The following is a 25,534-nucleotide window of genomic DNA, read 5'->3' on the forward strand; positions in this document are numbered from 1 at the left end:
TTTGTATTAGTCCCCTGCTCCTCCCTCTTTTCTGGAGAGCCATAATTAGAAGTCAGTCAGAGTTAATTTGAGTTGCATCTGTGAGGCCTTAAATCATGGCAGTTGCCAGTGTTCCCTCCCTGAAAAGGCCTTTCCAGTTGTTTTGACTTTGCAGGGAAACGTATGATCCTCTGCCTTCCAGAGAAATTCTGAGGCAGCTGAGCTGGTTGGTAACTCTGCGTGGTTGGCTCTCTGAACCAAATCCAGAACGCTTTCCAGAGTTTTGTCATGATTCCTAACAAGGAGGAGAACCCGATTTCTGTATCAGTTAACCACCCCTACCCCCACCTGACTCCACACTTCCAAGGGTTTCTCTTAGGCTCTTACCAGTTGACTGAGACACTCACTGGACTCTAAACTCAGGGAGGCCTGGGTTTGTGTATGTGGAGTAGGTACTAGTTAAGCATAATCACTAGGTTTCTGTCTTGCATAACTTTGTCCTGTCCGTTGTGATGCCAAGTTATTGGGATCATGATAATGAATCGTTTGAAAAGTTTTGTAAGTAGTTAAAAATATGTCGTGGACTTCAGGAAGCAGTTGGTGCCAGAGGAGGAGTTGTACGTCATGGTGAGGGAGAATGCCATTGAAAGGTGGATTGAGTGAAGTCCTATGACAATTTCTTGTCATATGCACATAATTTTTGTGGCATTTTATTTTATTTTTGAATTTCAGGAAGATAAAAATAATTTATTCTCTTTCAGCAAAACCAAGTGTATTTTATTTTGTTAGGAGTATTAAGAATTAACTTTGGGTTTCATTTTAACTTATGAATAATTTCCTGATATATTTGAAAACAATTGGCTTTATATATCAATTTCATGGCTTTTTAGCCAAGTAGATCAGTTTTTTTTGATTACATATAAATATACAGTATTTCTCTTAGATGGGTGTTTTGCTAGTTCGCGGTTATTTGCACACAGAAATGCTGTTTTTATGCCAAGGAAGTAAGTCATGTGGGAAGAATGCAGCCTTAATAGTTAAATATGTGAAAAACTTAAAACATTAAGATTCCTACTAGAATGATATAATATGGATGGTCACCAAATGTTCTGATGTAATGTTTTTTATAAAATAGGATCTGGGATAAGCTCAAAGTCATAATTACAAATGATATAGATATATGTAATCCCCCATATTAATTTCCTTTTCTATATGACAAATAGCCACAAACGTAGCAGCTTAAAACAGCACTCATTCACTGTCTCACAGCTCTGTGGGTTAGAAGTACAGGCCCAGTATAGCTGAGTCCTGTGCTCAGAATCTCACTAGGCTGGAATCAGGTGCCCCATATGGCTGTGATCTCATTCCAGGCCTACTGGTTGTCGGCAGGATTCCTTTCCCTGCAGCTGTAGGATGCATACCCATGTTTTCTTGTCAGCTGTTGGCTAGAGTCAGTTCTCCGACTTACAGGTGCCTGTAGTTCCTTGGCATGTACCCTCTGGATGGTTTACAAGATGGTATAGTTAGCTGCTGCTTCAAAGTTAATAAGAGTACATCTCTTGACTTTCAACCTCTGAGCTTTCAAGAGCTCATATGATTAGGTCAGGCTCATCTGGACAATCTTCTCTGCATCAAAGTCAGTTGATTAGTATCCTTACAGGAGTGAGTTCCATCATATTCAGAGGTTGTGCCCACATTCAAGGGGAAACTGTACAAGGAGTGTATATGAGGAGAAAAGGTCTTGGGGAATAATCTTACAGTTCTGCTACCATGCCCAACGTATAAACTGGCTTTGTTCCCAAAATTTAGCAAATTGATCTTTGGAAATTCAGAATGCATTTCTCCAATGAATCTTACTGTATGAAGTAAGGTGTGAGGGCACAGCCCACAAAAATTCAGTTTAATTCACATGAGTTAAATCAAGCCATAGTGCGCACATATATGTGTGTGTGCACATGCGTGGAGATCTTTTTAAAAGATAATTGTTAACATACAAAAAAGTGTAGTGTAATGTTTTTATATTTTAATTTGGGCTATGAAATAGCTCTTTCCCACTGCATCCTAATAGTGCAGACTGCTTGCCATTTTCACTTTCGGGGTGAGGGAGATGGGCAAGGTATGTACACTTCCTTTAGACATAGGTTAGATGCCAGGAAGAGAGTCTCAGGACAGGGGCATGATAAGCTTGTAAAAGCAGTAAGGAGCTGCTTAGGGTGTGCTGGAATTGAGGCTGTGGCATGGGAAGGGAGAGGACCTTGGAGGATTGGTGAAATGGTATTGAAGATGCTTTCTTCTTCATCTTGCCATCTGAGTAGGATGGAAGAAAAGGAGAATGGGTGACAGTTCTTTGAAACAGGTGAATGTCAAGGATGAAAGGTGGCAGGAAGGATGTTTTCAGTGGCCCACTGAGGCAGCAGTGGAGAGTGGCAGTGAGGACGGAGTGGGGAAGGAATTCTCCAGCAGGCAGTGCCTCTGGGATGTCTAGATGGCTTTAGAGGAAGGAAAGAACTCTGGGATGATTAAATTGGGAGTTGTCTAATACTTTTCACAAAACTTCACAGAGCAGTTTATTGAATTGGATTGATGCTCATTAATGGATGATCTTTACCAGACTTAAACTACTCTATTTGAAATAACCTATCCTTAAGTTCTGCTTTTTGCCTGTCTGCTTAATGCACGAACAGGTGAACAGTTTAAAAGATAAGCCAGACACATGTGCAGAGCTCATGGAAATTGGGTTGTGGAGCAGTTGCTAAAAATGCCTGAAGCCTTCTTACTTTTGCTAAAATCTGTAATACCAAACACAACAGTGATTGCTGCTTTAGATCATTTAGAGCTGTCTTATTTGACATTTCTTTGTTTTGTCGTTAGGTTTGATGAGGCAGCACTTTCTATTCAGAAAGAAAAAAATATTTATAAGGAGATTGAAAATTACCCGACTTGTTATAAGGTATGTTTTGAAAGTGTTTATTTTTAGCTTTACATTGGTTAATTTTTCATATTGGTGCAACTATATAAGACTGGATTCCTTGGATATTTTAAAAAATAATTTTGGTCAAGATGGAGTAAGCCCACCATAGTCTATCTTTCCTGCTGATACAACAAAAACTTCTGGACAAAATTGAAAAACTTCAGGACTGTGAAAAATAATAGCAGGAGGAGGGAGCACTTGGAGAAGCAGCCAGTAAGGGAGTGGGTTGCTAGCATTTTCCCTGTTTCTCTTGCGCCTTGCCTGAGAGAAGCCCTCAGTCGTGGAGCTGGGCAGCAGAGGTTCCACCAGCTAATAAAATGCCCAAGGAATCCATCTAGCCAGAGTTTCTAACTGGAGAGATGGGGAAAAGCAGCCCCATTTTTTTTCCTCTTGTTTTTCCCTTGGCTTTACTCTGAAGGTAAGCTTTAGTCTGGACCAAGCAGCGGCTGTGACGGTGGTGCAGGCAGGTAAAACACCCCAAGAGGCTTATTGGTCTCTTTGTTCAGAGGAGCTAGGACGATGAGCTAAGAGCAAGGAGAAAAGCCCAGGAAAGAGGAAAAGGGAATCCCCTGAGTGTGGGTGTGAGCAAGTGCCCACACGAGTCCAGCTCTATGTCTGGTGGACAGACGTGGAGCAGCAGAGCATAGGCCTCGAGAGCTATAGTAAGATTTCGTCACCAACCAGGACTTGCAGCACCTGGCAAGGCTCTTGTGTGGGGCTGAGTTGCAGCCGTGGGGCAGGGGCACTGAAGACTATAGTTGCTGCCCACTAAGTGCAGACAGAACAGGCATCCAAGCCCGACTGCTGGGTCACCTGCTGGAAATCTCACTCTCCTGAGAATTATAGGATAGTCTGTGCAGCAAAGCACCACAGCGTCCAGGATATAGTCTCAAAGCACTCAACATTAGGAAGTCAGGAAAATAGGACCAGTTCCCAAGAGAAGACAACCAGGGAAACCCAGAGATGTCGCCCAGCTGCGGGAATTACCAAGTCATGACTGCAAAGTAGCTATTTTAACTATTCCATGGGATATAAAGATAAATAGATGAATGGACAAAAGGATTGTGTTTTTGTTTTATTTTAGATTGAAACTAAAATAGAATTTTGGAACTGAAAAAAGCAAATGTCTACAGTAAAATACTGGATTAAAGTTAATCTGATGATGGAGATGTTACAAAGATTCAGCAAACTTAAGGATAGATCAATAAAAGCCTGAAAAAGAAAAAAGATTGAAAAACACATTATGAAGAGCTGTTTGCCAATAAGATCTTATTAGTCACATCTTTGGTCTTGCTAATGCCTTTGTGGCTTATAAATAGTATTGTTCCTATCATCTAAAGTTTTTTTCATTCATTAACCATTTTCCTAGTATTTCTTTAAGAATTCCAAAGTGTTGTGGCATCATGGGTCCCAGTTCAAGATTTCCCTTTTCAAGATTAAACCTGTATAGATATTTAAGAGACATTTTCTTTACAGTGTATGGTGGTCGTGTTCTAAGTTGTGTTATTCAGTGTGATCCTCAGACCACCTGGGCTTGCCTTGGACCCCCTAACTCAGCCTTCACGTAACAAGACCCTGAGTAGTTTGAGATGTACCATGGCAGGGCATTTTCCCTCACGTGTCCCGTGGAAGTTACTAAGAATTTATAAATCTCTGTAGGCAAACCAGGACTGTAAAGTTCAATTCTAGACGTCAAGAAATTGACTTTACGAACAAGTTTGGTGTAACTGGACCATAATCACCTCTTTTGTTTTAGAAAACAATTGCTCAAGTCTTAGTTCACCTCCACAGAAACGACTACGTGGCTGCAGAGAGGTGTGTCAGGGAGAGCTACAGGTAAGATGCTGGCAGCCCTGTCTTGCAGTGTAAAATTTCTATTTCCCGATGGAAGATCACTGTTTAGACAGCTGTTCTTGGCCATGAAGCTATTTTTGGTGTTGTAAAAAATTTCATAGTGAAAAATTTTGTAGTGGTAGGTAGACTTACCTGCCAATTCAGCAGGATTTTTTTTTTTTTTTTACAAGTTGTGATCTTTCATGTTTTCCTCCTGGGGATTTCATGGGAGTGAATGACCGGAATGATTTTGTTCCATTTGTCTTCTGAGACAACAACAAAAAGAGTAAAGAAATGTTCTCAGATTGCATGTTATGGGAAGATCATTTCCTGTTGGATGTAGTTACAGTGAGTGGTCTCAATCTGCGTATGTTTGCAAGCCACCCATTTCCTGAGGTGGAATCCCTTGCTCTTCTTGGGCCTGTGCGCTGTGGGACGTCTAGAGTATCCCAGGCCTCTTTCCACCTGTTAACAAAAATGTCTCCAGATATTGCCAAACATCTGGGGAGGGGGGGACAGAACCCCCTGAGGGCAGGTGGAGGGGTGTGACTCGTGCTTGCTGTAGCATTCCAGGGTTCAGTGGGAGTGAAGACTGTGCTGCCCTGGAACAGCTTCTTGAAGGCTATGACCAACAAGACCAAGACCAAGTATCTGATGTCTGCAACTCGCCACTTTTCAAGTACATGGACAATGATGTAAGTGGCCTTTATTTCTTTTTTCTTGAAAGGTAGAGGTAGAGATTATTTTTCTCCTATGGGCTTGTGAGATTTCCCCCTCTATTTTATACCTCCAGCCACTGCTTACGGAGGAATGTGGCATTGGCACTGAATTTCACTGTATTCTTAGACTGTTTAGATGTCAACCTTGTGGGTTTACAGCCTTTTATCTAGCCATCTGATGGTGTTGAGTATGTATACTTTTTAATTCGGCTCCATTTCTCTGCCTTTCCTACCACCTTTTGACCTCTGTAAGTTGCTTAGTTTAAGTTTCTTTTAGGCTTCACTTTCTGAAAGAGGCTCATCAGGTAGTGGCCTTTGTAATTTGATACACTTCTCGGAAGCCTACTTCTTTGACAGCTGGTTATGTGATGCTGGTTACTAATGAACTCTGTGAGCCTCCATTAACTCATCCGTAAGAAGGGAGCAGCTGGTCCTTGTCTTGCCAGCCTGTCTTGCAGAATAGATTGGTCTGCATGTGAGAAATGGCCTCACACAGTGCTGTATACAGAACATGAGCTGTGACTGTGGCTTTCCCTTTTTAGTAGATTTCTGAGCCCATGTTCATTTGATTTGGTATCAGATCAACTTGAGACCTTTCTTTTTGGTAATGATGTGGATAGAGGAATCCATTTTTTTTCCTAGGTAAAGTCTTATATAGGCTTTTATAAGTTTATTAAGACTTTGTCCCTAGCTTAACTCTTCATTTACTCAACAGATCTTTATTTTGTAGGTACAGCAAGTATTACTTAACTGAGTGTGTCCCAATTATCTCAAATTCCCAAGTGTGGCATATAACTGATGACCAGTTGTATATCTGTCATGTCATGGTCATGAGCCATCTGATGGCAGTGCACTGTTGAATTTTTTGTGGTGGTTTTTACATTTTAATGGTAGTATTGGTTTTCCTGAGGTAGAAAATTAAGATCTCTCTCTTATAGATAGCTACAGTTGACATTGACACATGGCATATTGAGATTCCTGTTGTCCAGCTTCTGAGAACATGCTTTGTCGTTGACAGTATGCTAAGCTGGGCCTGAGTTTGGTGGTTCCCGGAGGGGGAATCAAGAAGAAACCTGCGGCACCACAGGCTAAATCTGAAGGTGCCACCGCCCCCACCGCTGAGGAAGACGAAGATGAGTATGCAGGAGGCCTGTGCTAGGATCTTGCTGTGCTGCAGAAAGGAAGAACAAAATCCTGACATGCCATTCATGGACTTGGACCTTGTCTGAGGGGATCCAGATTTCATTGCAGTCATAGCTTTGAAAATGCTAATAGATTCATGTTTAGTCATCATTTCCCTAAGTCACCCATCATACCCACTACCTGAAAACACTTTTTTTCTTTCCATAACAGCCTTTCTAAGACACCATCAGGAATTAATAGAAAAAATGTACTGACACATTTTAACACAGTTGATTTTTAAATTTGCAAGCTACAAACTGTGTTCCAAACAAAAGGGACAATAGGCATAGAAATTCTTTTCTGTTGGGCTTTTGTGATTTATTGTTAGAGAATTCCCCTTTCGTTTTATTTAATAATTGCTGCTAAAAGTGAAGTTTACTGAGTTAAAGTAGTATTTCAAACTTTTGAAAATGAAGTTTATCCCCAGTGATATTAGATACATTTAAATTATTAAATCTTCAAATCTTTTCAGAGGCACGATTGGGTCAGGATGCTATTTTGAGCCTTACAATACTGTTTAGCCCAATAAAAGATAGGTTTAAAGTCTTATGTGTACATTGAAAGTTTTTACAGTATATTCAACTCCTTTATGAAATACATTTTTGTACCTAAATAAACACACCAGTGACTGTCCCCAAATCCATTTGGTTCTTGACTAAATGGAAACTAATGATTGTTTTTATGCATTCTAAGAGGGGATGTTCCCATCAAACCTAGAATATAGACATTTTTTTCCCTCCAAAATAATTTCTGATTCATTTAGAGTTGCAGCAGGACAGTAACTGGACATGGAAAATGCTGTGTACTTAACATTTAGCTGAAAGGGAAGAATTGTTTCTGAAGTACTTCTTTTTAGAGGACTGTGCTGCCAATATTTTAGTCCTTGTAGGTACTCCTGAAAGGTTATTTTTGAAGCATTCCTTGTCCACCTGTGTGGTTTGGCCCTATCTCCAAATCTGTTAATTGAAGAGAGGTGCCAGTCAGCAGCAGCATGCATTCTGTAGGCACTTGCCACCCAGAGTGGTTTCCTGCTCTGGGAAACCATAGAACAAAGAACAAAATCCTGACATGCCATTCACGGACTTAGACCTTGTCTGAGGGTATCAAGATTTTCTTGCAGTCATGGTTTTGAAAATGCTAATAGAGATTCATGAAGCCATGAATCTCCATGAGCCAGCCTTATATGAGTCCATTGTGTGTAGTTTGCTGCTCCTGGGGACACCAAGGCTCATTATGATGAATGGTTTTAGCCATAGTTGTTTCCAAGGAAGGGGAGGGCTTAGCTGGTTGGCAGGGGCACTTGTGTGGCAGGTGCACTTAAATGGGTGGTGGGAGGGTAGAAATCTTTATTGAAGATCTGATTTAAAACTCTAGCAAATTTAATGTTTTGATTCCTCAAGTTACCTGCATAGTTCTGCAGGTAGCAGCTCATTTTCAATAATTGTATGGAGGTTAACTTGGGACAGCCTCAGTGAGGCTGCATTTAGAGACATTTGTACTGGATGGTGGCACACTAATACTTCCAAGATCCTGCCATTGCTGCTGTGCCCTTTAGATCCATTCGGAAACTTCAGGAATCTTGTGTTAATGGTCATGTGAGTTAAACAGCCATCTGTCTAAACAGATTTGGCAGCACTTAAAAGGTATTTTAGACCATTTGTTTACAGACTATATTACTCATTGCAGCCTTGGAAAAGTTCTTAACTTTTACATATTAAAAATGAGGAGTGCTTGATTCAGTGCATTCTGTTTTAGCGGGGTAGCTGACCCTTAACAACATAAAAGGCTCTATTTTAAGTGCAGCCTCTTCCCCCCTCCCTGCCCACATTTAGGAACTAACGTGTAGGACTTGGGGGTATTTCTTTGATGTCAGGGTTGATGTGTGGTGTCCGGGAAAGAGCCCTTGTTTCATCTTCATGCATTTTATTTTTCCACGTACAGAAGTCTTTATCCTGAGAGTGTGGTCAAAAGCAGGAAACGTGTTTACAACAGGAAAAACATTTCCAGAACTCATGTCATCCCTTTTACCAAAGTGGAAGTCTGCATGAAAATGCTCAGAATTGAATACTCAGTGTTATTATATTGTAAGTGAAGTCAATCTAGAAATATATTTAATATATTGAATTTATTTGTACATATGCAGAATATTATGGTATTTGTGTATGGAATCTGTGCTTCTTATTTTTTTTCCAGTTCTTTGATGAGTAAATATTAAATGTATTGTTATGGAAATATAGATTATTGCTTCTATGGGAAGATAATTATGAAAATAAAATCTGAAACTGTGTAAGTATGACTGTTACTATTACTCATTTTGCTTTGCTTATTTCTGTTTTTCCAGGGACACATTCTTAGTTATTTATGTGATTTCAGCTCTGTTCTACAAGGGTGGTATTTTGTTCTCTTAAATTGTGTATTCTGTTCTTTGGGAGTCACCTAAGTACCTTTAGGAGTTACTTGAAACTGTTTGAGCTTTTTAAAATACTGATCACCCAGTTACTATACTGTACTATCTGCTACTTGGTGAAATGGAAGACTATACTAATCTTTCAAGAGAGTAATTCTCTCATTAAGGGAGGCAATGGATGTCAAGTGCCTCACTTCCAGGATGGACCACTTATTGCTGGAGGGACACTCTTGAATTCCTTTTCCCTGCACTCGGATCCGTAATGCTCCCTTGTCCCTCCCTGAGAGTGGAAGCCATGGAGCAGAGCCCTCACCTGGAGCAGGAGTGAACGAGGTTTCCTGTCATCTTAGTATGTCCCAGGATTTGGGCGTAAGGTGACTATTACTAATTATTCAAGAAATTTTTCTTGAAAAATATATTTATTATTTATTCTATTTAAGGATACAAACCTGGAATAAGGCATAATTTGTTATAAGGTGTAATTTAGTAGGTCTTTAAACAGCACATAGGACTTTGCTGTTAAGAGTTGACGGAAGCTGTACTGTGTGGCGTGGGTGAGCCAGGCTTCTGAGCTGGCGTGATCCCAGCTGACTTGCTGTGGATCTTGCTTGGGTAAACCAGTTTCCTCACTTAACCCAGAAACATCCTGGTGCCCCTAAGAGCAGCCTTGAGGATTAAGAGTTCATAAGTGCTAATTGTTTAACAGAGTAATTGACAAATAGTAGGTGTTCAGTGATGAATGAGATCATGAACTCTGGGAGAGAAGAGGTCAGCTAATAGTTCCAATTTTGACAGCCAAACTTTGTTGGCATTTGAGATTACAGTATAAGTCATTTTATCTAAGACCTCATTTTATTTTCCTCATGGCCCGATTGTAACTTCGGATAAGCCTTTGTTAGGGACTTGTATCTCTGCTGGTTGGTGCCTCCCAGTTCCACTGACTGACGGGCTGCAGCCCTCGGGCTTTGCACATTCAGGATGCTCCCTGCCCTGCCTCAGACTTTTGTTTGTATCATTCGTTGCTTCCTGATCTCTTGGAAGCTGAAATCTGCCTGCCTTCAGACCAGGACCAGTGGCTCTGAACCTGGGGGTGTAGTGGGGTGACAGCCCAACATCTCCCTTCCCCCTTTGGAAACTGAGCTAGCTACTTTTCAGCCTTGTGACGGGCCCTCAGTGCTCATGTTGGGATTCTGTCCACACCCCCTGGCTACAGTGGTTTGTTCTCAAAGTTGGCTTCAGACTCAGGCTGAGCAGATTAGGGTTTGTTCCCTCTCAGAGATTGTGGGATTTGGTCTCACTATCCAGATTGCTCTCTCCCTCCTGTTTTATTTTACTTCCTAGCACTTCTCAGTACTTGAAACTATGCTATGTGTTTATTATCTACAAATGGTGAGAACTCCAAATATTAAAATATGGTCTGTACGAAAGCAGGGCCTTCATTCTTGTCCTCACCTGTGGGTCTTCGGGAACAGTTTTGACACATGGTAGGCATCAAATAAATATTAATAGGTACATGAGCAAAATCACTCAACAAATGTTACTCTGTTTGCTTTTATTGAAATTTTCCTGTCCTACTCTTCATCTCTGTTAATTGGTATTAGCCAGGACTTCATTAGTACTTTTTAAACCCAACAGGTGTAATATTACTAAGTTCATGAAAATGTTCTTTAATTTATGGGCATTGTTTTCTCCCTCCATCCATGCCTAATTTAGAGGGATTGAACATACCCTGCTGCATATTATTAGGCCAAAGCACATGAATGACTTAAAGATATGCTCTGAGAGGGCACCTGGGTGGCTTGGTCAGTTAAGCGTCTGCCTTTAGCTCAGGTCATGATCTCAGGGTCCTGGGATCAAGTCCCATATCAGGCTCCCTGCTCAGTGGTGAGTCTGCTTCTCCTCCCTCTGCCTGCTGCTCCCCCTGCTTGTGCTGTCTTCATGCTCCGTCTCTTTCTTTGTGAAAAATCTTGTATGTTTTTTAAGCTCTTATTTATTTATTCATGAGAGACATAGAAAAAGAGGCAGAGACACAGGCAAAGGGAGAAGTAGGCTCCCTATGGGGAGCCTGATGCCGGACTTCATCCTGGGACCCTAGAATGAGCCAAAGACTGGGCTCAACCACTGAGCCATCTAGGCATCTCTCTCTCATTCATTCTCTCTCTCTCTCTCTCTCTCTCTCTCTCTTTTTAAGTAAAGACCCCCTTTGAGAAATACGTGAGCACATGGAAATCCATTCAGCTACCTGCCCTCTAGGGTATCTTGGGTGACTCTCAGGCTGCAACTTCTCCAGGTATCAGAGCCCAACCATGAAGTTGTTTTATTGCTTGAAGCTGAGGCACAGTTTGGCTTTGATTTCCCAGGGGTGATGGAGAGATGGCCATTGGGAAAGAAACAAATGTGAAACAAACATGGTTTGAGTTGCACTCTTCAAACCTTAGAACTCCTACACAGAAACCTTGCCTTTCCTCTTGAAGCCCTTCTTCAGCTCTTTCTAGAACCTGGGCTTCCAAGTTCAAGAAGTGGAACATCTTCCCGCTTATTCTTTTCACTGAAGACCTTGGTGGTGAGAATAGTCAGCACTGCTGTAGCTTATTGTACAGACAGCTTTCAGAAGTCCCCTTGCCTGCTGAGGATTTCTGTTCAGAAGGAAACTAGTGTTACACTTTTAGTGTGCTTAGGTTCAATCTTGATGCCAGCAGCTCCTTTTAACTGTGCTGTTAGCAAATGTTTCTTGGAATTTGATTGAATATGATTTTTAATTAAGGAGTCTTTATAAATGTTGCTGGGCAGAGTGGTACCTCCCAGAACCATGCAGAGAAATGTTTTTAGCGTCAGGGCCAAAGCCAAGCATGCTAAATGAACTCATGATTGAACTGTCATGCTTAGAGCATTGTAGAATTAGCAACACATGTTTTGCTATATCCCCAGATTTAGGAAGTGGTTTTGTAGCTGACTTGCATCTTCCAACATCTTCAACAGCTTCCTCAGTCTCTGAACGTTTTGTTTTTATCTTTGTGTCTTTGCCCCATGGTCACCTCCGCAGGAGCCTCTTAGCTCAAGGTCCATATCCATGGCTTATGTGTGCACATACATAGTTGAACACCCCACCAGGAGCCAGGCAACCCTGTCACCTTGCAGACATGTTTAAGAGGAATACTCAGACTTTTATTTTCAGAGCGGAACATTATTTTTTAAAGATTTTATTTATTCATGAGAGAGAGAGAGAGGCAGAGACACAGAGGGAGAAGCAGGCTCCATGAAGGGAGCCAGATATGGGACTGGACCCCAGGTCTCCAGGATCACATCCTGGGCTGCAGGCGGCGCTAAACCGCTCTGCCACCGGGGCTGCCCCGAACATTAGTTTAAACAGTATAATGTGATAATCCTAACCAATTCTCTTGGCAAACACACTGGGTTGATGTAGCTAGGTTATCAGAGAAGGGTGTAGAAGGCACGAGAAAAAAAGATGAATGTGATGGAGGTATTAAGACTTACCGAGACCTGAGTACCGTTGAGACCTGGAGACTTCTTACACCACTGGTGAGCGCTCATCCGGTGAATATGGATTGACATGTTACCTTGTGGCTACATAGGATGGTGAGTGCTGGCCCCTGCTCCCCACTTCCTGCATCACCTTGCATCAGTTGTGTGCCCGTGGATAGCTGCACAAGAGAGAAAATGCAAGGTTCACCAAATGACCTAGAACTTTAGGGCTGCCAAGAGTTGCTCTGCAGCTGCTGGAAACCCCATCCTGGTCCTCATGACACATACCCAGTTCCAGCCGGCAGTGAGTGTGAGGTTTGGAGGTCCTCTCTAGCCAGGTCAGCTAGGTGATTTTCTGGGCCCTGTGCAAAAGGAAAGTACAGGCCCTTTTCTTCAAAAATAAGAAAAAGGGTGTATTTGTTTCCTCTGTGTCTCTCTCTCTCATAATGTCTGCATTTGCTATTCAGTGTCAGTCCTTTGGGGCCAGGCCCTCTTGGGGATTTGGGTGCTGCTTTGCAGCTTGGCACCAGGACACAGGTCTGACGCTGAACCTACCTGCACCCAGGTCACCATCTCAGCAGAGGTGGTAGCAGGTTGGTGGGCAGGAGCAGGGAGCCGGCTGCTGACAACCCATCCTGTGAAGATGGGGAGGTGGACCCCATGTGAGCCAAGGCTCCAAGGCCCTGGCACATCTTCCACTGACCCGTCAGATGTTGCTTACAAAACACAAATCCAAAAACAAGATTATTGAGAAATTGAAGATAACCCCACATGTGGGCCCTTTGAGCATGGACCCTGCTCAGTTACACCGGTCACCTGCCAGAGGCCAAAGGTGCTTAAGCCAAACCCAGGCATGTGACTGCTGGGAAGCAGGGGCTTCTGCTCAGGTACACATTTCTCCCTCCTGCAGGTGCACACCTGGGAGTCCCTTTTACTCCTTCCCCAGCTGTTACTTCATTCTGGAGGAAGTCCTCAGGGACCCTGGGGATCTTAGTGCCGGAAGTTGGGTGAAGATGGGTCCATACAGCCTGGACATCCTCACGTCATTAGCAGGAGTGGACCAAGGCCCTCCAGGCTCTTTACTGTGGAGTAAATAAACACAAATAGCACTTCTTGTGTTAATATCGATCATCTTCTGATCCAGCTTCCTTGAATTATTAAGCTAAGAGACCTCTGGGGGTGAGGAGAGGGACAGGGAGATGTAAGGAAACCAGACTTTACCAGTCCACAGTAGCAAAGCCCTAGACCCAATAGAAATGCCAGGGAAAGGCTCCTGAAAACAGATGTTTATGTTTACCAACAAATCCTTGGGTGATTCCCTCCCAGCTGTGATTTTAGCTTGCCTGTGTCCATGGGTTCCATGTTTGTGATTTGTTTCTCCTTTGCTTTCTCAAGTGCAGGGCACACCTGGCCTCTCTGGGCTGCCCTCTGGAAATGTCCCCAGACTGAGTCTGTGCACACAAGCTGATAACCCACACAGGAGCCGGAGGCTGCCCGCCGCAGAGATGCAGGGAGGGAAGCAGGGCAGGGACCATGGCAAATCCATCTGGAAGGAGACACGTGGGTAAGAGATTGGGATCTCCAAGAGTGGGAGGAGAAGCAGAGAGGGAAAATGACCTCAAACCAAGACTGAGGGAAGCCACCTGCCACGTGGGAGGCAGGAAGCCGGTGGAGCCAAGCCAGACGGATCCACAGCTTGTCCAGGGTGCAGAGGGGAGCTGGAGGTGAGGAGGGTCCTCCTGTGAAGGCCAGCCTCAGGGTTAGCACTCCCATGGAGCCCCTCCTCTCAGACCCTCTCCAGATCTCACCTTGGAACAGAGCTCTGAAGACACCTAATGCTGTTTTCCAGCAGAAAACATTTCTGGAGTGGAATCATTATTCATTGTGTATTTCTTTCCTCCCTCCCTTTTTGGGGCAGGGTTATTTAGGTTTATAGGGACAGCTTCTTCAGGGCTCCAGTGTTAGAATTTTCCAGCCACCAAGTGGCGCCACAGAGCACTTATAGAGCTGGCCTGGCCAGAGCTGCTGGAGCAGGGTGCCTGGGTCTCTGGGAGCAGTGCCCAGAGCCTAACACAGACTGACTCCAAAGTTAGTCACAGGGACTGGGAGCAAACTATAGCTAGCATGGGTGAACAGGATTCAGAGTTACCAATCAGATAAAAACTTGCAGCTCTGCGTCTGTCTCTGAATCATGCACATCAGCATGCATTGTGCTCTGTATGCAAACCCTTGGTTATATTTATTTTCCTGTTGTTACTCTTAGCATCAAGACATGGCATAACATTATGTAGTGGATGTGACTCAGCCTGGGCCTTCCCGAAGGCTCTGTCTTGAGCTACTTCTTCCTGCAGATGAGTGGGGAAGCGAGGGAAGAGGGGAGGAGTAAGGAGGTGTTAATAGCATTTGGTCAGAGCAACTCATATGGACCTGCTCCCCTCATCGTAGGTCACTAAATTTCCCTGGCTCTTGCCCACTAAATGCTCGTTGTGTCCCCCAAACATTGTGACAAACCAACAGTGTCCTCACACATGTGCAGGTGCCCCACCCAGGGTTGGGCTTATGTCCCTTGTGAGGAACCAAGAGAGTTTTGAGAATACAATATCTCTCTGCCCTACCTTCTGAACACTTAGCTGACATCAGCAATGTGGCTCCAGGCCACACTGTCCTATAGAATACCACATGGAGCCATTAAAATTTAAAACGAAGTAAAATTCATTTCTTTTGTCATACCAGCCACATCTCAAATGCTCAATAGCCCATGTGTCTAGTGGCTACCAGACTGGGTGGGCACATTAAAGCCTTTCTATCATCTGGAAAGTCCTGCTGGACATTACTGCCCATGATTGTTCTTTTGGAGTACACCTGAGCACTGTTTTGGCCAGAGGATCCAGTGCTGGTGGCGCATCCACAGATCAATCCTGGTGATTGGTGACATGACCGCTGCAGCCTCCCGGCCACCTCCCCCTGTGTAGCTACAGGTCCAGGTAGAGCCGATCCTGCATCCCTGGAACTGGGTATTCCTGGCTGCCCTGCATCTGGTCCTTCTGTCCACCCTGTGAGTCTAATATATGCCTGATGCAGAGGCCCCAAGAAACCACTATTTCTTCAGTCAGACATCACTGGATTCATGCTCTTTCTCCTGAGAGTCACAAAGTCACCTAAATGGGAAGTCCTTGGCTCTTTCTCTTTCTCCCTTCAGATGGGATTACTGGATCAGGGGAAGGTTGCCCATGTTAGCAACCCAGAGATATTTGCAGGTTTCTGACAGAAATACCCTCTTCCCCAAGAAAGAATATAGGGGCTTGGTTACACAGAAAGCACCACTTAGTGGCAGTGTGGGAACAGGAAGTGTGGACCCTCCTCAGTGAAGGCCTACAAACCTGGGCTTCAGAAACTCCACCACCCGGGCACCTGGGTGGCTCAGTGGTTGAGTGTCTGCCTTTGGCTCAGGACATGATCCTGGGGTTCTGGAGTCGAGTCCTGCATCGGGCTCCCCGTAGGAAGCCTGCTTCTCCCTCTGCTTATGTTTACCTCTCTCTGTGTGTCTCGAAAGAAAGAAAGAAAGAAAGAAAGAAAGAAAGAAAGAAAGAAAGAAAAGAAAAGAAAGAAAGAAAAGAAAGAGAAAAGGAGAGAGAAAGAAAGAAAGAAAGAAAGAAAGAAAGAAAGAAAGAAAGAAAGAAAGAGAAGGAAGAAAGAAAGAAGGAAAGAGAAGGAAGGAAGGAAGAGAAAGAAAAGAAAGTAAAAAAGAAAAGAAAAAGAAAGAAAAGGAAAGAAAGAAACCCCACCACCCAAACATTGCCTGTGCAGGTGGGCTTCTAAGTTGCTTAAACAAGTGATGATGATTGGGGAACTATTAGCAGCGAGGGAGATTCAAATAAACATCTCCTCACCCCCAAGAGGAGGAGATGGTCTAAGTAGAATCCTGGAGAAGGTATGAACCCACTTGCCACTTTTCCATCTCAACTACTTGTTTCTGCAACCCTTCCAGCAGGGAGCATCTCCCAGGCCATGTCTCAGGCCATTTTCTCAAGAGATACTCCTTGAACAATTAGTTCTAAGGAAAGAGCTCAATGTTTAAGAAAGTTTAAGAAAGTCTATGTAGTATTTTCTGGAACCTCACTACACACTATCTCAAATTAAAGGTTTGGAGCAGTCCTGGACAGGAAAATAGCTGTGAATTGTGGACCTCAGCATTTTCCTGGATGCCTGTGACCCTGATGACCTTCTCTCACAGACCGCCATCTTTAGCTGGCAGACGGTCCAAAGACACAGCTGTGAGGTGCAAGTTTACCTGCAGGTGGCTGGACCCAGCCTTAGCCGTGATGGACTTCTGCACTTGGGCGCCCCTTCCTGACAGTGCTGAGTGCCCACCTGCTGGGGAGCTGCCCAAGGAGCAGGGTTCACCAGTGAGAGAAAGAGCCAGGGGAGGGCCTCGCAGCCAGGCATCTGCTTCCCACCGATGAGCCAGATGGCCAGTGATGATAGGGCATCTTACAATCACAAAGGGCTTCGTTGGTTTGTGTGTGGGTTTTTGTTTTTGTTTTTGTTTTTGTTTTTAATGTCTAACAGTCCTGAGGGGCAGGAAGGACGTTTTTACAAGTAGCAGAGAGCCATTTGCCCTACATCGTTGAGCCAGTGGAGTAGAAATTCAAACCTGAATCTTTTGCTTCTATGTCTTTGGCACTTGCCCCTTCACCAAACTATTGTTTATGGGGATGGCAGTCGCTGTGATGTTTCTTCTACTACATCCTAGTTCTGCTGCCTTGATTTATGGGGCAAAGTTTCTATTGCTTCAGAATTAAAGAGATAAGGATTTAAGAGTCCTGTGATCTTGGAAAAGTTACTAAACCCCTCTGAGCCTCAACTTTCTTATGGGAATACCTACTTGGGATGGTTGCGGTAAAGATGTGGTAAAATGGAAGAGGGTACGACGCAGTCACTCTTCAAGGAGTCTGAAAAGAACCCTCCCCAAGAGGGAGTGAGACTAGTGTCTCCTCTCCCCAAGAGGGAGACAGACTAATGTCCTGTCGCCAGGCAGAATGGCATGGTGGTTCTGGTGAGACCCTTGGCCACTCTCCTGGGGTCAAATCCCAGCTCCCCCAGGCCAGGGAACTCAACCTCTCCGGGCCTCAGCTTCCTTGTCTATAAGTGGGGCTTGTACAAGCTCCCCAGTGCCAGAGAAGCCGTGAGGACTGCAGGAAGAATATGTGCAAATCACTCGGGATGATGCCAGCATGTTTCAGTGAGTGGGAGCAATAGGGTAAGGGGACAGTTAAGGGAAGGACGCAGACATGAGTAAATCTCAACATTTCCAAATAGACTGGTGAAGCGGAGCTGAACTATAGCTTGTCAAGTACAGGACTGAAGGAGCCAGAAAGTTTATGGAGAGGCTAAGACTGCTTTTAGTTTCACCCTTCAAGTTCCTAATTTCTAAAGGAGAACATCTGGCCCCTCAAAGGAACAGACAAGGAACAGACAGCTGGTGTCAACCCCAAAGGCGGGTGGCAAGAGTGAAAATCTCAGGTCTGATCCATGCTAATTGTCTGCCCAGAAATCTTAATTTTTCCTTCTGGACCCAGCTTGCCACCCCCCTCCCCGGGCTGAAGTGTCCCCCTGTGCACACTCCTGGGTCAAGCATCTGTGTCTTAGGATGGCCTACCACATGCAGGCCCTGGGCCGTGCAGACTGATTGCTTTTCCACGGTGATGACTATGAAGGACCCTGCCTCCCTGAGGGCGCCGGCGGGAGGGCTGAGTAGCAGGAGCCCACCAGGCCACATCTCAGCAGGGCAGAGGGCTCCACTGTCCCCCCCTAAGGGCACATCTGGAGCACCTCCCAGCCCCTGGGGTGCTCCTGCCCCCTCACCTCCGCTCACCCCTGCTCCCCATGCTGGAGGGCTTTTCCTTTCCCTCTTTTCTCTACTGGGAGCATGTCTTTTCCTGCAGATTGAAAGATCTGGTTTTTCTGATCATTCCCGAGTTTCAGGACCTAGACCAATAGCCTTTCTTCTGAGTTTCAGTCTTTCATGTCCAGCTGCCTGCTTGGTCCCTGTCCTTTCCACATTGCCAGCACACCATGTCTGTAACAGAAACCTGGAGATTCCCACACCGCCCTACAGGGAGGCAGTGGGTCTGGGGCCCCTGCAGAGATGGAGGACTGATCCTTGCTGTGTCACTTCCCTGGCCGGCCCCCCAGCAGGTTCCGCCTACCCTGTCCCCAAACCCCATCTGCCCACTCCATCCTGGCCCCACACAGTAGCTAGGCCTCACTCCCGAGCTGATTGTTAGCACTCCCTCCCCTCTGGCTTTGTCGTCCAGAACCTCACTGGGTAGCGTGGACCCAGGCATTGCTGGGCGGTTCCACCTCAGAAATCCCAAAGGCTGCTGATCAGGGCCTTTCTTCTCTCTTGACCCTTTCTCTTCTCCAGAGAGCTGGAGTGTTAAACACTGTAGCAGCACACCACCAAAAACAGGTTTCCGGAAATAAAAGAGATGTGCCTTGTTCTTCCTTAAGCCTTTGATAACCTCTCCCTGCACTTGGAAGCAAATTCAGCTTCTTAATATGCTTTACAAGGGTTGTCCATGTCTCCGGACTCATTTTGTGCCAATTACTTTCAGAAGTCAAGTCCTTCTGGCCCCAGGTGAGTCAAGTCCCTCTGGACAGGCTTTGTCAGGTGAGCTGCATAAATTCGTGTGTTGTGAGAGTGAACTCCATATATGTATATATATATATGGATTTTTTATTTTATTTATTTGATGGAGAGAAAGAGCCAGAGAGCAAGTGGGGAGAACAGCAGAGGGAGAGGGAGAAGCAGGCCCCTGTGGAGCAGGAAGCTCAACTCGGGGCTCCATCCCAGGACTCTGAGATCATGGCCTGAGCCCAAAACAGCCATTTAACTTACTGAGCCACCCAGGCACCCCTACACTTTCTATATTTCATAGAATTTTCCTAACTTTGCTGCCCTGTTCATTCTGATTAAGAAAACAATCCAGACCAGCACTGTCTGATTAAAAAAAAAAAAAAAACATAGAACATGAGTCACATATATAATTTTCAGTGTTCTAATAGATTAAAAAGCAAAAAGAAATAGGTAAAATTAATTTTAATAAAATTTTTTCTGTAGCCCAATACACGCTGCTCCAGATCTGACCTGTTCCCACTGGCCCTCGGCTGTATCCCGGTTTGCTTCCATACTCCCAGTGCACAGTTACCCTGGCCTGCCCTCAGGCATTTGCCTTTGGTCCTGTGGCATCCAGGGACCCCTTCAGGATCTCATCCCTGGAGACAGGTTCATAGGTCGCTCTGTGTGGATAGCCAGCCCTTCTTCAGGATGGGCGGTTTCCCCACTGCCAGGCCCCATTCTCACACATCCAGGACACTGGAAGCTGTCATCAGGCACTTGCTGCGATCATTCCTTTGTGGCAAAGCTGCAGACCCTGGGGGCGGGGGGTGCGGGGTGGGTCAGGATAGGCCATGCAAAGTCAGACTCCAGAGTCCACTGGGCTCTTGTATCCTTCTTCATCCTATTTGGGAAACTCTCCATCCACCCAGCTGGGAGGAGCTGGGCAAGACACCTGCAGCTCAGTTCCAGGTTTCCTTGCCCCACCCCGTTTCCAGGTAGAGGGATTTATCCTATGCTGGGGGCGGTCCTGGAGCAGGTTGGGCCGACACCCGGTGGCATTTTTCATGTATTTTCAGGAATGGCAGCCCAGTTTCCAGCTCCTCTCTTCCCAGAGGTACTGGCTCAGTAGGTGCCCAGGGAGACCTCTGCTGAGACTCCGTGCCAACCGGGGTGCACAGGGCATGGACCGGAAATAGGGTCAGAGATCCACTCAAATCTTATATTCATTCCTCACACACGTCTTCTCACACAAGTCTGTCTGTGGGTATGTTCATGTGTATGTATATACATGTGTGTATACTTGTACCTGTATCCATCTACATTTATCTAAAAGGCAGCAATAACAAAATTTAACCAGTACAGTCTTAATTATTTACTTTACAAACCCACGTACAGCCCTTCCTCTGTGCTGGACACTGTTTTAAGCTGTTTACAAATATTGCTACATTTAATTTTTCAGAACAATTTTGTGAAAGAGATACTATCACTGCTTCTGATTTAGACAGGGGGAAACTGAGTCACAGTACTGTTTGGTTCTTGTTTTAGGAAAAAACTGACCTTGATCCGTACTCTACTTCCTCCAAAATCTAAAAAGGAACACTTTGTATGTGTAAATAAAGCAGGCTAAGAGCTTCCCTAGGATATGGTGCAAGACAACCTCAGTGATTTTCCTGGGTGAGGATATGATAAGGTCTGTGACAGAGTTTCATTACAACTACAATTTCCACTAAGAAGCAAATTATACTTTGATGCAGCAGTTGGAGTAATTTAAGACTATTCTCATCGCTTCCCATGGGCTTTACATGTTCACTCTTACATATCACTGGGAAAAACTGTTTTGTTTTATTTTGTGTGTTTTTTAGAGAGGGAAGGAGAAGTGGGGGAGGGAGAGAGGGAGAGAAGAGAGAATCTTAAGCAGGCTCCACACCCAGCACAGAGCCCCGTGTGGGCCTCGATCTCATGACCCTGAGATCATGACCAGAGCCCAAATCAAGAGTCAGATGCTCAAACTGTCTGAACACCCAGGTACCCATCCCTGGGAAAAAGCTTAACAATCAAATTGACAAAAGAAAGTAGGGAACGACCATAAATAATACTGAAATTGTCTGAAGAGTTCGGTGACCAAACAAGTTTGCTCGGTTCTAGAGATTCCCTGGGACCTGGGACTGTCAGTTTAATATCCTAACAATGCCGGGCAAACCGGGTAATTGGTCTCTCTACTCTTGGTGTAAGGCTTCTGACAGGAATGGCTGCAAAGCAGTGCGCATTCAGTATCACTGGGGCTTATTATCTGGAAACTATGTCCCTCGAGCCCTCACTTGGGGCCCCACAATGAAATCAGGCATTCATTCTCTGGGTTAAAAATGGATTTCCTGCCTTGTACAAGATTTTCCTGGCCTTTGCCTCCCCTGAATTAATGTAGCTGCTCTGTATTTTAGACATAATACAATTTAAAAAATTTCTTCTTAATTATTTTAAGCCTCTTGACATGATTGCCCTTTGCTATGCGGCTTTTCTTTTTTTTTTTCAATGTCTGTTTTTTTTTTTTTTTTTTTTTAATGTCTGGCCTGCTTCTTTGTGAGAAGGCGGATCTCACCACATAGAAGGGGATAGCCAATCCAGGAGAATTTAGGTTTTTTGTTTTGTTTTGTTTTGTTTTAATTCTTCTAAAGCTTTAATTGAAAGCTTTGTAACTTGGCTATCCCAAGAAGAAGCTGCAATTCTCATCTTTCAGGTAAGTTTTATTTTTATTTTATTTTATTTTATTTTATTATTTTATTTTATTTTATTATTTTTATTTATTTATGATAGTCACAGAAAGAGAGAGAGAGAGAGAGGCAGAGACACAGGCAGAGGGAGAAGCAGGCTCCATGCACCGGGAGCCCGACGTGGGATTTGATCCCGGGTCTCCAGGATCGCGCCCTGGGCCAAAGGCAGGCGCCAAACCGCTGCGCCACCCAGGGATCCCTCAGGTAAGTTTTTAGAGTCAATTTTTCTACTTTAGATCTGATCATGTGCATGAAAGCCTAGATGAAAAGAGTTTAATTAGTTGTTCTAGAAGTAGAGCTTTGTTTCATTGCTCCAAAGGATCCAGGAAAAGTGGGCCACAAAAATCCAGATAGAATATCCCATCTATCCCCCTGATCCTGGCCCATCTGGATCCAGGTGAGTCCAGTATTAGGTATTACCCCATTTCGACTCCTGTGCCCCCTTGCCCTGACCCAACAGTGAAGCCAAGCATTCTTTTTTTTTTTTTTTTGAAGCCAAGCATTCTTGATGTCAAAAACAAAGTAAAGACAATTAGTCAAAGAAGGACACAACATAGTGAAAATATCTAGGTTTCAGCTCTAACAGTGACATGAATAAAAAGCATTCAACCTGTATAATGGTGCCAGAATAATTGTATTAAGTGACAGTAGTTCAAATACACTGGTTTGAAATAATTGACTTATTTTTTTTTAAAGGTTCTTGTGTGGAATCAGTTGCCACATTGCCTGATTGTGGAGATCTAGCTTCCAATGTCACCTTTAAAGCGAGTTCATACAGGGTAAATCCACCTCAAAATGTATTCTTTCTCCCCTAATTAATCAATAGCCTTGAAAGCAATGATTCAGTGTCACAGGGCAGCCTGGTGTGGCAGGAAGGCAATGGCTTTGTGCAGGGCTCAGAGCAGAGTGATTGTACTCCTGTGGTGACTGTGGCCAGGCTACTGTACCCCTGGGTTTCCTTTCCCTCTGCTGTGAAAAGAGGGGCTGGGCCTAGGTGTACTCAAGGTCCCTAAATGTTGAAGACTCAGGACTTACGACAGAATGACCTAAAGCCCTCTTTCTTTCAAGTTGGCTTCAATTTATCTTCCTTTGGTTCACAGGTATAAAAATTCCATTTCTTGGGTCTCATACACACTTGCCACACCTGGAAGCCCTGCGAAGGGAAAGTAAGGTTGACACTGAGCAGCATGCCAAATTTCTCAACATTGACAACTACAGGAAGTCTGCTATGAAGTCCGCTGCTGGGAAAGGGGCTCCAGGCTCCTGTAGGGTGACAGGTCTTCTGAGGGGTGGAAACACCTATTCTGGGTCAGGCTGGAGGAAAGGTCTCAACCCCTTTGGTTAAAACTTTATGATCTTTTGGGGCACCTGGGTGGCTCAGTCCATGAAGCGTCCCACTCTTGGTTTTGGCTCAGGTCATGATCTCAGGGTCGTGAGATCGAGCTTTGAGTCGAGCTCCACTCTGAATATGGAATCTGCTTAAGATCTTTTCTCTCTCCCTCTGCCCCTCCACCCTCCCTCTCTAAAACGAAGACGAAACCCTTTATGATCCTTTGAGATCCCAGTCTTCTGCTGCTGTTTCCACGGAGTACCAAGCCTCTACTGTGCATGCCTGCTCCTTTTTTCCCTCTGCTCACGTGCACTTGATGGCGTTTCTCTAACTCCTCTGCTCCATGCTCCATGTGGTCAGACTCTTCTGGACTGCCAGCTCCTTAGGAGAGGGACTGTGCTTTCCAGGCTTTCTTTTCATTTGCTCACTCGCTCATTCACTCTGAGCGTCTGTGTTTGTGGAGGTTACATCTGAAGGACATCATGTGAGTCTGACCTGTGATCTGAACTTTGCACGGATGCTCCTTAGAGAAGGCGCTTGGAAAAAAAAAAAAATATATATATATAAATAAAAAAAAAAAAGAGAAGGCGCTTGGTTCACAGACAAAGGGTCCAGGGTCTGGCTCTGGAAGCAGTTTATGTGTCGGGGCCTTTCAGGACTGGGAAAGGGGCCTACCTACCCATGTGTTCATATAAGTTTTTGTAAGATATTTCAAATATAGTTGGGTAGGGTAGCCTTTCATTTCTGGCCTCTCTTGCCATCACACGTGATGAGTGTGGCCAGGCCAGTGATGGGCTCTAGCCAAGGGGACTGTTTCCTAGTTTCCTAGGGCTGCTCTCACACTTCTAGAGGTCAGAAGCCTAAGGTCAAGGTTTCTGAAGGCTTCAGGGGAGAGTTCTCCTTTGCTGGTTTCCAGCTTCTGAGCTCCTGGAAATCTTTGGTGTTCTTTTGAATTTGTATTTTGTTTAATTGTATAATGTTCTTTTGGCCTTGGGGTTTCTGCCTCCATCCTCACATGGCCTTCACTCCTCTGCACCTGTGCCTGTCTCCTCCCCTCTGCTCAGTCATTAGGTTTGGGATGCACCCTAATCCAGTGTGGCCTGATCTCAACTAATCGCATGTGCAAAAGACCTTGTTTCCAAATAAGACCTATTCTGAGGCTCTGGGTGGACATGAATCTGGGGGGCGGGATACATATTCAACCCAGTGTAGACTGGTTCTCCAGAAACCAGCTTTTGAGATGGGGATTTGGGTACATGAGGTTGATTGTCAGGGGCTTTTGACAACACCTTCCCTAGTATGGAGGAAGCAGGAGGAGAAGTTAGCAGAGAAGCAAACGTGAATGAACAGGCAGGAAGCATGTTAACACACGGGGGAGAGATGCAGGTTTCTTGCCGACTTGATATCAAAACAGTGACATCTTTGATAAAATTTGTAATGCACCATTACAGTGTGAACATCAGTTACTAACTGGTTAATGAGTTTGGTATTTTAAAATGTATTTAAGAAAATTTGTTAGTTCTGAAAACTTACAGTTAACACATGGAAGAAACATCATAGAGGTTTCCCCAAATTTGACAAAAATCCAATAGACTGAAATTCCAATAATGAGCTGTTAACACAAAGGAAACTTCCCTAAGTTATTGATACTAGAAAACACATTTTGTTCAATCGTGTTCTAGAAAAGCTGAAGCATCCTCTTTATAGACAAATGATGTTACAAAACTATTGTCACATAAGAAAAAGATCAAAGAATATGACACCCAAAACTATTAGGAAAATTAGGTATTATAAAATTACAACAGAGAGTAAGTTAATTGAAAATGTTTTTCCTGCATTGTGATGTTTATGTATTTGCCAGCTTTCAACATTTTTAGAGTGCTGTGGCTTCATTCTCCTTCGGAATAAACAGATACTTCAAACCTAATTTCATATTCCAACTTTTCTTAAGGAAGGCTCTTCCAAAATGTATAAGCTTCAGGTCCCACACAGTCTGGAGCTGCCCTGGCTGCTAGGACCAGGCAGCTGTCTAGCTTGGATGCAGGACCAGAAGGTCAATGCTTATGCCATGAGAACTCAGGATTGCTGGAGCTCTAGGCCACAGAGGCCCATGCTGGTGAGGTGGCACTTGCGCTCCTAGGACTGGGGCCCGAAGCAGAGTGTACGTGGCATGGCCCTGAGGTCACCCAAGGTCTGGCCCCTCCAGGACTCTGCCCAGCCTAGTCTGGGGGTGCGAGACA

General features: G+C 44.5%; 1 protein-coding gene across 2 annotated transcripts in view; it reads left to right on the plus strand.

Moving 5' to 3' along the window:
- NAPG (NSF attachment protein gamma) overlaps window positions 1-20,756 on the plus strand; it is a 32,562-nt gene extending 11,806 nt beyond the window's left edge. The window contains exons 9-13 of one of the 2 annotated variants that reach the window (XR_008664245.1): window positions 2,851-2,929; window positions 4,707-4,786; window positions 5,349-5,478; window positions 6,521-8,970; window positions 20,742-20,756. Coding sequence is in view for 1 of the 2 variants with exons in the window: in XM_055324041.1 (XP_055180016.1) it covers window positions 2,851-2,929; window positions 4,707-4,786; window positions 5,349-5,478; window positions 6,521-6,661 (430 nt within the window). In the remaining variant the exon portion in view is untranslated. Of the gene's footprint in view, window positions 1-2,850; window positions 2,930-4,706; window positions 4,787-5,348; window positions 5,479-6,520; window positions 8,975-20,741 lie in introns of those variants that run through there. The other variant, XM_055324041.1, reaches the window with a different exon arrangement.
- The last annotated feature ends 4,778 nt before the right edge of the window (window positions 20,757-25,534 follow it).

Source organism: Nyctereutes procyonoides, unplaced genomic scaffold, assembly GCF_905146905.1.
Source record: "Nyctereutes procyonoides isolate TBG_1078 unplaced genomic scaffold, NYPRO_anot_genome, whole genome shotgun sequence".
NCBI lineage: Eukaryota > Metazoa > Chordata > Mammalia > Carnivora > Canidae > Nyctereutes > Nyctereutes procyonoides.